Below are 14,958 nucleotides of genomic sequence, written 5' to 3' on the forward strand. Positions count from 1 at the left end.
GCGGCACGGTGGCACAGTGGTTAGCACCCTTGCCTCACAGCACCAGAGACCTGGATTTGATCCTGGTCCTGGGTGACTGTGTGGAGTTTGAACATTCTCCCCGTGACTGCATGGGTTTCTGTGGTGAATGTATTACTGCTACCATTCACTATTGTATTACATTACATCGTATTGTATTATGTTGATGCCCTTGTGGGCTCCGCCCCCTCGGGGGAGGTATATAGATCTGCAGCCTGTAGGCGGCACTCAGTACAGAGCAGTTGCAGGCAGGCACAGTTCTAGCTGATTAAAACCACTGTTCACTTCAACTCTCCGTCTCGTGTGAATTGATGGTCGCATCAGTTTCCTCCGGGTCTCCGGTTTCCTCCCACAGTCCAAAGATGTGCTGGTTAGGTGGACTGGCCATGCTAGATTGCCTCATAGTATCCAAAAGGTTAGGTGGGGTTACTGAGTTACGGGGATAGGATGAGGGCCTGACCCGAGGTAGAGTTCCATTTCACAGGGTCAGTGCAGACTTGATGGGCCAAATGGCCTCCTTCTACACTGTGGAGATTCTATGAAAGCCAGCATCACCTGACGCCAATCTATTTTCCTGTGCATCAATAGAATCACCATCGAAGTGCTGAACGGAGTGGGTCGGGGTTGTAGAATGTTGTTGCTCTTTGGAAAGATGGTTTGAAAATATAAACAACTGTTTCAATTAAGATGTCCCATTCTGTACAACAGTTGAAATATATTTATTGAATGAATCAAGTAACTAAACACAAAGGATTTGCCAGCACACCTGGAATGTATTAATTATTTTATCAAATATGGTATGTCAGTTTCTATTTTGAATTAATCTCATGTCACAAATGGGATTAAAATTAATCTGTTCCCAACTGCATGAATGATTTGCTTTCCCAAACTTAGATATTTCCTGAATAGTTTGGATAAATGACATCCCACTGTATATCGACATCAGCATGCCACACCAATACATCAAAACTGGCAGCAGCATCACACGCTGCAGTTTGCCAAAATATTTTTCACTTAACGAAAGCATCAACTTTTATTGACATGGCGCATTTAACACAGTAAAACATCTCATGGCATTTCACAGGAGAGTTATCAAACAAGCTGGTACTGAGCAACATAAGGAGATATTAGGCAGAGGATTTTAATTTAATTTTTAATTATATCCCAAACAAATGTGGGGGGGGGGGGGGAGGGGGTAATCCAGTTACAAGAGAAATTAGGTTGAATTAGAACACTTACAGTGTGCAAGGTCATTTATGCTGATTTCATTGCTGTTGATCTTTTCAATTTAACAGTTAATGTCGCTTTCACTCTTGACTTTTACAAGTAGTACATAATATAATACTTTAACCCATGTCAAATGTAGCATGGGTTATTGTGTAATATTTGCTTTTACCGCAATCAACCAACTATAAATGACCAATAATAAATACAGAATGTTGGTTAACTGGAAAAGTAGAATTTCACATCTCCTTTCTACCCCATCGAGTAGTATCAGTATGTTAGGACACAGAACCAGCTGTATGATAATCCATCTGGCATTTCTGCATCCTTTACCAAAATCACAACTAGTTCAGATTGGGCACGAAAGAACCTAAAGGCTACCTTTTACAATTGTACTATTTACAGAAAAAGACATTCATTTAAATTTTATGGCAAAACTATTTACTGTTCCACTCAGAAAAAGATAACAGGGCGTGTTTCAGAGTCTTGAGCAAGAAGTCAGTTAAAAAGGGCAAAACACTCGATTCTCAGACAGGACTTCTCAGATAGAGTGGATTTCAGATTTCGTTACTTTTCAGGCAAATTGCTCAGGAAAAGGTTTTTTCAGAGGCAACAACCACAACAAGCCTCATGATACTGTTTATTATTGATTATACCCAACTTAATATCAACATGGTTACCTCAGCAAAATAAATTCTGTACCTCGTGATAAAATTGATGGCTGCTGCTTTGTGAGTAGTTGAGGACAAAAATGATTCTGGTGTACAAGACCCACCAATCCAGAAAGTAAATAATTGGCCCTGAATTTCCTCAGATCATGCCCAATAGAACATTCCACTCTTGATCCTGAGAGGTCAGAAGAATATTTTGGGGCTGACAGACGTTGGGGCAGAGTTGACCTGTCCCACGATCACAGAAACCATCATCATCTTCCTGCCTTGGGGGTGGCGATGAGGTTGTTCGTGCCTCCATCATGACCGTGTAAATGCTCCTGTCAGTTTTACAGGCTTGGGACCAAATTTCAAGACGTTTTTTGTTATTAATTCTTTGAGAATACAGTCCGTCTGCCTGGTCAGGCCTCCGCTGGTACACCTTCACTCACTGGGCAACATAAATTATCAGTTTCAACTGAAGGGGGACAGTATTCACCCTAACTCAATATGTCTCACTTGCTGATCCATCTCTATCCCCACGATGTTATATTAGGAACAAACAGAAGTTCTGTTGCCAATTTAACGGAATACTATCCCACGAGTGTCACCAATAATGTGGCTCTTTACAGTCGGCAATATGATACTGACGCTCTTTTTATGATATGATGTTATGTCCCAACAGTGTCGCCAATACTGTGGGTGTTTCTGTTTCTCTTACTGAACTACAAGGCTTCCCGTATATCGGTCAAATAACCACACAACCAGTTAGTCAGTTCAAGTTCAAAGATGGTTTATTTACACACAAGGGTTACTTAAACATGCAAGCACAATATACTAAAAGTTAAACTACACCTATCAACTACAATAACTTATACTTAACTTCAGGCAACTGGCACTGTGCAAGTGGATAAGGCCTTTATCTTGATCATGTGGTTGGTTTGAAGAAGTGACTCTGTCTCTGCTGGGCTCATCCGTCAGGTAGTGATCGTTGGTCTTGAACTTGGCTGTCTGGTCATTATGCTGCAGTTGGGCTGGCACAGGCCGGATTCAAAGGAAGCTGGCACAGGCCGGGTCCAAAAGAGACAGAACACATGGCTGTGTCCCTTTTCATCCTTCTGAGTTTTGCGCTCTTTGGGGCGGTCCTTCATCTTGGACTCAATAATTCGGCAGGCTTCTATCACAGCCTTCGATTTCTGCCAATAAAGGGGCGAGTGCCTTGGTGGCTGGGCGAGTCCTTAGCGGTCATTGACCTTGGCGGTTGGGCTCTCTGAGTAAAGGGAGTGGGGCCAATCAGTCTGTGGCTGCATCGGTTTCTTGATTGGAGTCCTACTGCTCTGGGGAAATGGGCCATTAGAATGCAATCGAGCGGGGGTTTCGATCAGGTCTAGCTACCTGCGTTTCAAATACACAGAAGCTCTGTATCTGTCTAGGTCCTGGGTTGGCCATAATTCCCATGGTCCTTTGCAGGTGGCCATCTCAGATGGCTACAGTTCCTTATATCTATTTTTTAGATATAATTTCGAAACTATAGTTGCTTCTGGTAGTATATGCAGATTTATTGCAAATTCCAATTGAATATTCATGTAAATGCATCCTGCTCCCCACAAGCTCTACAAGGGCATTGGTGACCATGGACTTCCATTGAATTGGTTGATGGTTATGGTTGGCAAAGCACTACAGCGGTTTGCCTTGAGAAGCATGGCTAACCAGGAAACTCTCCTGCTCACATCGCCTGCCATCAGAAGGATCTACAGGCTGTTAACCTGTTTGGCTGTTACAAGCACACCTTTCACTAACCACCAAGTCCCAGAGAGAGACTCGAACCTGGAGCTTCTGACCCTGAGACACTGTCCTACAATACCTCCTCCAATGCACCCTCGAAATATTAAAGCAAAGTAAGACAGATGCTTAGTTTTTAATGAGCTATCAAAATGGAACTGACAAATATTACTCACTTGATGCTTTCAAGTTTAGTTGTGCTGCTTCCTTTTAATAAATACAAGCAATTGAATTTTTTTAAACTGTTCAAATTAATGGGGTTCTTGACATTTTTGACTTAAAGGCCTCAAAGAGGCATTTGTAATTAAACCAGTCAGTCTAAATCAATAAACATCTTCCAAATAGTGAAAACTGAACTTCTTCTTATCAGTAATATAAAATAGGAAATCAGATTCCACTGGTTTCACAATAATATAGAAAATGTTGTAAAATATGTAAAATCTCCTCCCTTGACATCTGCACTAAACCATCCAACAATGATTTCAACACCTCATGACAATTCCTTCAATCTCATCTTTTCAAATACCTTGTCCATCATCAACATCTCAGAACAATAGAACCACAGAATTACTACAGTGCAGAAGGTGGCCATTCGGCCCACTGATTCTGCACAGACCCTCTGAAAGATCACCCTTCCCATGCCCACTCCCCGCCTTTTCGCCGTTATCCCATCTAACCTGCTCATCTCTGTATACAATAGGGCAATTTATCATGGCCAATCCACCTAACCAGCACTTCTTTGGACTGTGGGAGGAAACCGGAGCACCTGGAGGAAACCCCATCAGGTTGGCACTGCCAGGGTCCCAGGCACTGCCTGGCCCTGTCCCCGATCACCCAGGGGCTCCAAATGCTTTCAAGCCCTCCCCGGTCTGGCCATCACGTCTAGTCTCCGTTTTTGGAGACCATTAGTAATTTGTGATGGCGGAAGACTGGCTGGTGTGGCTGTCGACTACCGAGAGCTGGTAGAATGTAGCCTCAAACACGGACCCAGCGCGAAGCCCATTCTTGACCTCTCCTGCTATGTACCCAGTGCAACAGGATCAGCGGCGGACACAACCCAGTGGGAAAACCATGCTTGAGGGACAAGAATTGAGTGTATTAAGTTTTTTATATCAGGCCAGGAGGGGTAAACTGGCTCCCCTCTTCTCCCACTCCTCATTTGACAACAACAGGATTTATTAAAAAAAGGATATGCTTGCCAATTCAATGAGGACCACAAGAAGCTAAACAACCTCCAACGGGCCACACGGGTGAGTTGGCATTGCCCCCCTACCTCCATGTGCTCCTGCAGGAGAAGTTGGCACACAACAGACGGGAGAGGGGCCAGACGGGCAGTGGGGTGCTTGACATCAGAGTCCTCACCCTCTATGAGGAACGGGCCATGGCGGTCACGGGGATGGCCGAGGACAGACCGGTCGCTGACGTTGAGATTGTCCTGCATCGCAGAGGAGACAATCAACCCCACCCACATTACCTGTCACACGTGAGTTGTCCACACTGACATCATGATCCTTCCCTTCCACTGGCCACATACTCATTCTCCCACATGGTCTCCAGTTGATGGTGCTGATCCAACCGGTGTGCTGTTCCCACCGCCCCCCCCCCCCCCCCCCCCACCCTCAATCATCCAAGAGAACACCTCAGAGGAGAGCTCCGAGGATGCCACCATCAAGGTGTCACAGGGCAGCACAGTAGCCTAGTGGTTAGCACTGTGGCTTCACAGCGCCGGGGTCCCAGGTTTGATTCTCTGCTGGATCACTGTGCGGAGTCTGCACGTTCTCCCCGTGTCTGCGTGGGTTTCCTCCGGGTGCTCCGGTTTCCTAGCACAGTCCACAGATGTGCGGGTTAGGTGGATTGGCCATGCTAAATTGCCCTTAGTGTCCAAAAGGGTTGGGAGAGGTTATTGGGTTAGGGGGATAGGGTGGAAGTGAGGGCTTAAGTGGGTCGGTGCAGACTCGATGGGCCGAATGGCCTCCTTTTGCACTTATGTTCTATTTTCTCTGTCAGCTCCACCTCCACCAGCGCAGAGACACACATCGGTGAGTTAATGTAGTGGGCAGGCTTCTGGGGCACATTCCAGTGAGCACCACACAGTTGCCGATGCACATCAGGTGAAGGCAGGAACATCCAGGGAAGGCAGCAGTTAGCGGTCTGCTGCATCCCAGGACCCAGCTGGGTTTCAAATCAGATGTCGAGCCTCTTGACCAAGCTATCCCGGAGCAGATGCAGTGATAGGGAGCAGCCATGAAATTCAGATGGCGATGTCAACGACACTCCAGGGGGTCCACACCCGATTGGAGGAGAGCAAGAGGCGATGGGTGCAGGAGATCACACCGGCAATGCGTGGCACCGAGCCAACACTGCTAGGGTGGCGACTGGAGTGGAGAAATGTGACTTCTTGTCATAGTTTAGCCATCTGAACACACTTTTTAGGCATTTAGAGCATTCTTTAGACAGTACAGTGAAAACTCAGGAATCTTTCAGAACATTAGGAATTTAACTTTAACTTTCGATAAAGATTTTATTTGTGAACATAAATAAATAACAAGTTACATTCACACTTCATAGCAAGGCATTGTGATCCGGGTGGATCCCAAGAGTGGGGTCTCTCAGCTTTAACCGGCCACGCTGCGTCGTAGCGAGATACCTTTCTGGCGCAGCGTGGTCAGACGATCACGTCCTATGATATTCTCAGAGTGACAGGCACATTCAGAAGGATTGTTTCTTCTAATTGTATCATATGTATTCATCTATTCAAGCTATGTTTAAAACTATTGGTTCATTCTCAAATCAGCTTCCTTGCCAGGGCCCAAAGTCACCCTGAGAGGCAAAGAACAGCACATCCGACTCACAGAGAAACAACATTGTTTTTAAAGGCACCTACCTCTATGGGCATCTTCTCTTCTGGTTTCTGTTTCCAACAGGTCTAGACTAGCAGGAAAGCCACGAGGATGTCCTTACAGAGGCCTGGGGCTAATATTTCAGTTAGGCCCAGAACTGCATGTTAGAGGAAAGGCCCCAATAGCTTCAGATTGGTGTCTGCAGTTTGAAATTGCAATCAACAGGATGATGGAGGCAAGTCTCCTGCTTCAACGTGACGTGCCCCAACCCACTGGTGAGGAAAGTTATAATTTCCCTGTTTTCTATTTAGAATAATCAGAAGCTCACAATAACTCTAAAAGACCAGTAAGAAGTCTTACAACGTCAGGTTAAAGTCCAACAGGTTTATTTGGAATCACTAGCTTTCAGAGTGTAGCTTCTTCATCAAGTCTGCACCTCCATCTGAGGAAGGAGCAGTGCTCCGAAAGCTCCTGATTCCAATCAAACCTGGTGGACTTTAACCTGATGTTGTAAGACTTCTTACTGTGCTCACCCCAGTCCAACGCCGGCATCTTCACATCAGGGCTAAAAGACCAGAGCATTCAATTTACTTCTTCAAATCTTTATAGGAAATACTGGTCAAAAATTATTTTGCATGATGTAATTTCTGGAAGACATGAAAGTGATCAGAAACTGCAAATTAAACCTCACAATCTGCTTATTTAAACATGGGCCTTTCTGGAGCAAACAGGAATGCTATAGGTTAACTGGACCTGCATTCTCCCATGTTCTCCCACACAGCTGAATTTCCTACGATTCAAAATGTACCATATTAGATTCTCTTGACTAAAAGATGCTGAGTCACATAGTTCACAAAAATGGATTTAGTTTATAAATGTATTTTCACTAGCCTCTCTGTACTGTGCTCCTTGGTTGCAAAACCCCAGTGTATCATCACAAATCACTGCTGGAATAATTTTTCTTTATACCTTGCTGAGTTTATGCTCCTTATTCCAAAGCCCTGAAAATTCAGGCAGATTAAAACTTTCCTCTTCCTCCTCGTGGTCACTGGCATCCAGCGAGGAAGTGTTTTGAATTTGTTCCGCCACGGGTTCATCACTTGATGTTTGTGATGGGGATCGCCATTCTTTCTGCAGGGAACAGAAATAAATCGATCAAAAGCTACGCATTTAAAAATAGCGGCACTGACTTTTTGAGTTTGTTCAATAACCCTGTCCAGATTTGGAATTCTCAGGCCGGTGTTTAATGAAGAGGACCCAGACCTGAGTTTGTGAAAATACTGTTTGAGCAGAAGTTTGTCTAAAATTGCTTAGCTGCTCCAGCCAGTTAGATGCTGAACTATTAATCTAGTGGAACAACTGATGGCAGAATGAACCGATCTTCTTATGCTAATTAATACTCCAGTCAACGTGTTCTTTATCTGTGCAACCAAACCCAAGCAGAAGTTGAATTTACTGTTTCAAATGACTTTTCATTACACTCAGTGTTTACCTGCTGTAAAATAATAATAATCTTTATTAGTGTCACAAGTAGGCTTACATTAACACTGCAAAGAAGTTACTGTGAAAAGCCACATTCCGGCGCCTGTTCGGGTACACAGAGGGAGAATTCAGAATGTCTAATTCACCTTACAGCACGTCTTTCGGGACTTGTGGGAGGAAACTGGAGCACGCGAAGGAAACCCACGCAGACACGGGGTGAACGTGCAGACTCCGCACAGACAGTGACCCAAGCCGGAAATGGAACCTGGGTCCCTGGCGCTGTGAAGCAACAGTGATAACCACTGTGCTACCGTGCCGCCCATATAAATTAAAATAATTATATAAAAATATTTTATGAAAATAAAACATTTTATTAATCATACTAAACAACGTCAAATAAGTACCTTTTGGAACAATTAACAATGTAGATTTAACATCGAAATCCAAACTAGATCACAATGGAAATTCATTGTTTTGTTCCCAGTGTTGTTGCCACATTAGCAAATATGGGACAGTGGGGTTCAACTTCCTTAAAAGAGTAACAATCACCACTGTACGCCTGAGATGCCAGCAGCAGACCTGACTTCATAACAGTCAGCTCATGAAGCTTAGAAGCTGGTTTAGCTCAGTTGGCTAGACAGCTAGTTTGTGATGCAGAACAAGGCCAGCAGCGCAGGTTCAATTCCTGTACCAACTTACCTGAGCAGGCACCGGAATGTGGCTTTTCACAGTAACTTCATACTTGTGACAATAAAAGGTTATTATTGTTATATTATTGTTATGTGCCAATTTCTATTTAAGTCGATGGGATAGTTTTTTGCCTAGGCAGCAAATAAAAAATTGATTTCTATGCACCTAATGTGAAAACTGCCCAATAGTATGCAAGGGAAGAAAAATTAATGCTCCGTTAGATAGTTTAACAATGAATGACTGGGTGGAAAAATAATCAAGTCTCTTTGAGATCCCATAATAGGACATGCACTACAGTGATTCATCAAACAGAAACATAGAGGTATACTTTCTTCTGTCTAATGCTGAGCTACTATTGCTTTCACAAACACCATTTTTCTTTCTGTTACCAGCATTACTTCACTGTGACCTGCTACCCTCTGTTAAGACTGTGTTATTCTGCACTCCTGCTCTATTGGGGAGCTTGGCTCCTACCAAGCCTCAGGCACACGTTCCCTGTTTACATCCAAAGTTCCATTACATGTTCCACAAGTCAGATGAAAAGTTTCCACTTGAATAGATCACAGCATTAACTGAACAGCATGATATGAAAAACGAGTTTATCGCATTGGCAGCCCCAGAGTTACTGACAGGAAAGGTACACTACACTTTTTTGTCCCATTTCCAGCCTTCAGCAAGTTACTAGCCAATTGACTTTGAAATGAGTTCCTGCACAGCCTCTAAGTTAGAGAGGTTGATGACACCCTGCATTGTCACTCATTATACACAAACCAGTTTTTCAATTACATATATACTGAATATAAAAGTATTACTCAATACCTCCAGAGGATAAACTATATGTAGCACCATTACATCTGCATATATTTAAATATGTACATGTAGCGAACACTTCATGTCCATGGATCTTATTCCTGGGTCTTAATTTTGAGTCCTATTTTTTTATCCCAGCTCTCAATATTGAAAATTCCTGCTTAATATGTTTTGTGGAATGTTACAATCTTTCATCATAGTTAGATAACATATGCATCTTTACAAATCTGGACATGTGTGTTGCAAATAGAATTGTAATAACAACGTGGTATAATCAGGTACATTTATTAATTTTGCCAGATGCATTATGTCACTTACGTCACTAGTATTTATATCTTTCTCCCCTTCAGGGGTGTCGATGTAATGCAGCAGTTTTTTTCTTAGATTCCACACCTCTGAACTTTTATCGTGGCTTTTTAGAGTTTCTGAAAATAGTACAGGATTGACCCTTTTCTTCTTTTCCATATTGGATTCTTCCAGAAGGAGCTTTGCCATAATTTCCGCCTTCAAATTTTTCTGCTCCTCTGTAAATGCCCTTTCAAACATGACAAAACTCCAGTAGTTACACTCAATTAATGGCATAAAGAGGCATTCAGTCCAACACTTCTATCCTGATATTCATGTTCCACAGGAACCTCCTCTTGTCTTACTCCATCTCACTCTGTTAACACATCCTTCTGTTTCTTTTTTCCTCGTCTCTTATTTAACCTCCTGCTAAATACTCAACTCAGCTACTCAATGTGGTAGCAAGTACCGCATTCTAACCACTCTGTAACACAGACAGACAGCGGGGCTGCAGCCCAATAAGAAAAACAATTTGGACCAGTATTTTACTGTTTCTTCCTTCTGGTAAAGGGAATGGGGTGGATGGCTCACCCCTTTGAAAGAAAAGTCGATTCGTTCCATGCCAGCCCACCCCACAGCCACGAGTTTGGGGGGTGAGATTGGGACTCCTTTCCCTCCCCGGGGAGTAAGTCCTGCCCTTGGAAGGTGCCAGCTAATTTGATAGGTTGACAGCTCCAGTAATCCCACAGTGCGAAGAGTTCATGAGTGAGCATTGCTAGGATTCTTTTTTTAAAAATAAATTTAGAGTACCCAATTCATTTTTTCCAATTAAGGGGCAATTTAGCGTGGCCAATCCACCTAACCTGCACATCTTTTGGTTGTGGGGGCAAAACCCACGCAAACACGGGGAGAATGTGCAAACTCCATGGACAGTGGCCCAGAACCGGGATGGAATTTGGGACCTTGACGCCGTGAGATAGCAGGTTGCCAGGATTCTAACCATTCCCACGATGGAGGCCCAATGAATCCTGGAATGAGGGAAAGCATGGGTATTGGATTTGGATTTTGTTTATAGTCAACATGTACTGAGGTACAGTGAAAAGTATTTTTCTGCAAGCAGCTCAACAGATCATTAAGTACATGAAAATATAATAAAGTAAATACATAATAGGGCAACACAAGGTACACAATGTAACTACATAACACCGGCATCGGATGAAGCATACAGGGTGTAGTGTTAATGAGGTCAGTCCATAAGAGGGTCATTTAGGAGTGTGGTAACAGCGGGGAAGAAGCTGTTTTTGAGTCTGTTCGTTCGTGTTCTCAGACTTCTGTATCTCGTGCCCAATGGAAGAAGTTGGAAGAGTGAGTAAGCCGGGTGGGAGGGGTCTTTGATTATTGGACAAGGAGGCTTTGGCCAACTTAGGGAGGATAAGGGCAATGCGTTTTAGAGAGCAGATAGGTAGGAAGGGGGGGGGTACTACCTTAGCGGGAGAAAGTCTTGTGGCACAGTCGGTAGCATCCCTGTCTGAACCAGAAGGTTCGGTTTTGAGTCCCACCCCAGGGCTTGATGGCTGGCTGAGGAAGGTGCATTCGAAATGTAGCCAAACAGGTTGAGTGTCAACCTGCAAATCCTTCCAATACTTCAATGGGTGGAGGTAAGAGTGGGAGAGACTCTTGGTCAGAAATGCTTGATGGGGAGTGGTGCTTCTCAATCTATAAACCTCTGATGACAGACTAGCGACCTAATCCAGGAGTAACTAGCTACGACAACAGATGAAAGTATGCCTTAGTGCACACCTGAAGCGGGAAGAGAATTGGAAAATGAAAAAATCTTAGCAGGGCTGCTCACAGATGCAGAAAGAGTACCTCCGAAGATGGTACTTCCTCCCAGCCCTTTGTACCTCCGAAGATGGTACTTCCTCCCAGCCCTTTGTACCTCCGAAGATGGTACTTCCTCCCAGCCCTTTTAAAAACTCTAAACGGCCTGCCCACTCCTACAGCATTATGGTGCTGGCAGAGTATTATCAGGGTCAATTGACTTGTTAACAAGCTCAATTGAACCTTAATTATTTACCAATTTTGATTTTGTTGCCCTTTCACCTACCATCTTATGGCAGTGAGCTCAGGAGATCGACAGGAAGGTAGCGGTGGTCTGGTCACCTGCTCTATTTTACATGCCGGCCCCAATAAAAACACTTCCAGATTGGTTGGGGGAGAGGGGGGTGGTAGGTGGTTGTCCTACTGATGTTTAGATTAACATTTGCGTTTTGAATTAAACATTAAATGTAATAAAATATTTACATTTATAATAATCTTTATTATTGTGACAAGTAGGACCAGGCGGCATCTCAGAGTGGAGGGAGAGAGAGGTTGGAGGGGGGGATTGGGTTTTGGAAGGCATGTGACGGGGAATGAAAGGGTGGGAGGGGGGGGGGGAATTTCTTCTGATGTGCACAGGGTACCTCCCCCCTCCCCGGGTACCCCCCCTCCCCGGGTACCCCCCTCCCCGGGTACACCCCCCCCCCCCCCCCCCCCCACACACACACACACACACACTTCCCACCCTTTCAGCAGTAGTCCTTTCAAAGACAGTCTTCGCACTTCAGCCCGCAGGCCACTGCCCAGTGCTTTATGACACAGGAGGTGGATTGAGGCCTTTCATAGCAATTAATAGGGAAGTAAGAGCCTCAATAGGCTTGAGGACTGGTAGCCTAGTGGGCAGGTTCCCTCTCTCACTCTTTCTATTTATCTAGGGCGGCACAGTGGTTAGCATTGCTGCCTCACAGCTCTAGGGTCGTGGATTTAATTCCGGCCTCGGGTGACTGTCGGTGTGGGGTTTGCACTTTCTCCCTGTGTCTGCGTGGGTTTCCTCTGGCGCTCCGGATTCTCCCACTGTCCAAAGACGTGCAGGTTAGGTGGATTGGCGATGCTAAATTGCCCCTTAGTGTCCAAAAGATTAGGTGGGGCTACTGAGTCCGGGGATAGGGTGGAGTTGTAGGCTTAAGTAGAGTGCTCTTTCCAAGGGCCGGTGCAGACCCGATGGGCCGAATGGCCTTCCCCAGCACTGTAAATTCTATAATTCTACACTTCCTCCCACACCGTAAGGGTTCAGCACATCAAAGAAGAAAGAAATCTTGCCAAAATCTCGGGAGGATTCTTCATCTCACAAAGAGGGTGCGATCACTGTACACGCCCTGTGCTCATTCACTACGATTGGCTCAGAGTAATTGAAATAATCCCTTAACAGATACAAGGGAGGTGGGACTCAAACCAAAACTCTAAAAATACAGTCTGTGCTGCATTTGGAAATGACAAACTAACTACTGACGTCTGTCATATACCATCTTGTACTAGTGAATTTTAAACTGTGCTAAATTCCTGTGCACATTCCTGTGCACGCCACATGAAACAGCATGAAACAAATATCATTTTCCAAAGCTGTGTTGCAATCTGGGCTCATTATTTAGATTTGTGTGTGCTATTAATACTCCGACCCCTCAGTTGATGAACTTTATGGTTACATTTTTAGTGCAAACTCGCAGAGCTTGTAAGTATGCCAAAATCTGTGTTCATATGTCAGACCCTTGATGTACCCATATGTGCAGGTATTTCAAAAGCAGTCAGAAAAAAGTTGCTGAAACTAATGGCATGGGATGGGTTGGACTGAGAGTCTGTCTATAGTTGATATCATCATACATTTGAATTGGTGTCAACATGAAACCTCCCCTGAGATAATTCTACTTAAAATCATCACATGGATAAAGTAGTTCATTTATACATAATGTAGTTAATTTATAAAACAGAAACTACTTTGTGCCAGTATTAAAATCTTGTCAGTTTATATGTATTTTATTCTTTGGGAATATAAGGTTTGAAATCAACAAAACACCATGGGCATTCACAATTGAAACCAGAAATTTATTTCACTGACTGTTTGTTGACAGTATCAAGGTGAACTTGCAGCAAGTTATTGGAGGATGGTGTTGCTGTTTACTCTCGGTAGTGCACATTCCTGCTCATGGCCTGCCCCACTATGGGAGCTAGATTCTCCAGTCCCTCTCGCCACTCGCTACTTCCAGTCTTTCTCGATTATCTCTTCACAGAGATAGCAGCAAGCAGGACAGACAGAGCACACTAATAAAATGTTTTGCTCTCTGAGGTACTGCAGTTACTGATCTCCACATTTTTTGGATAGTTTGGAAGAAGGTAGTCAACTTGTACCTGATGCAAACAGTAATACCACTATTGCCGGCCAGAGTAGAGATGTTTGGATAATTCCCCTTTCAATCATGCTTGGAGGTAGCGTTGCTCTAAGTAACTGGGATGGATTTTGTGGATGCAATGTGTATAACTGTCCTTTATTCACTGAGAAATCATCCTGTTTTTACTGGGAAAGGTTGCTGCAGTTTTGGCAATGAGTTCTGTTTGCTGTAATTCGTAGAGTCTCTTTTTAAATAGACTTGGTAGGCTGTTTGCTGGAATTAATTATTTCACCAGAATCTGTTTGTTGAATAAATAGACTTAGTTTGCTGTGAAATGCAGTATTGGCTGTACCTCCTGCCTCAAGTCCCTTTCTGCCTCCAAATCATTTTGGCTGACACAGTGATGCTACTAAAAGCTCTGATTTATAGGTGAATGCATAAATGAATTCTAAATCTTTGAATATATATGTTCTCTGCCTCATTTATCTACTGATATTTTTATTGTAAAACTGAGTTGCTAATCTCCCATACATGTAAAGTAAGAAAGAGAATATTCAATTTGATAAAGTCAAAAATACTCACAGTTTCTTTTTCTCAAATTCCTTTAAACGCTTTCGCTGGAGCTTATGTTGTAAGAAACTTCCGCTTTCCTGGTGCACAGATGCTCTTACTTTCTTTTGTTTCTGTGCAGCAGCCTGAGCACTTTTCTTTGCCTGTATTGCCCGCAGGCCTCCCTATCAGCACATGGACATTTAGCTTAGTCTTAGCAGAAACCTTTTAATTGTAAGAGCCAAGGAATATACAACATAGATTACCTCTGGTCCTGCAGCATGAGCAAACATTAAATAAGCTGAAACAAAGTCCCTCACTGCTCAGTGATCTTACAGCATGCTTTGTAAAAGGGGAACCTGCCGAATGGGCCCTGTGGGGAGGGGGGGGGGGGGGGGGGGGGTGTCACACAGGAAAGTAGGG

General features: G+C 43.9%; 1 protein-coding gene across 1 annotated transcript in view; it reads right to left on the bottom strand.

Annotated features, from left to right (window-relative positions):
- The window catches only part of cfap74 (cilia and flagella associated protein 74), a 156,559-nt gene that overhangs the window by 97,170 nt on the left and 44,431 nt on the right, over window positions 1-14,958 (bottom strand). The window contains exons 10-12 of the mRNA XM_038774102.1: window positions 14,569-14,720; window positions 9,815-10,031; window positions 7,484-7,645 (exon numbers count right to left, since the gene is read on the bottom strand). Of these exons, the coding sequence (XP_038630030.1) occupies window positions 7,484-7,645; window positions 9,815-10,031; window positions 14,569-14,720 (531 nt within the window). The remainder of the gene's footprint in view (window positions 1-7,483; window positions 7,646-9,814; window positions 10,032-14,568; window positions 14,721-14,958) is intronic.

Source organism: Scyliorhinus canicula, chromosome 16 (assembly GCF_902713615.1).
Source record: "Scyliorhinus canicula chromosome 16, sScyCan1.1, whole genome shotgun sequence".
NCBI lineage: Eukaryota > Metazoa > Chordata > Chondrichthyes > Carcharhiniformes > Scyliorhinidae > Scyliorhinus > Scyliorhinus canicula.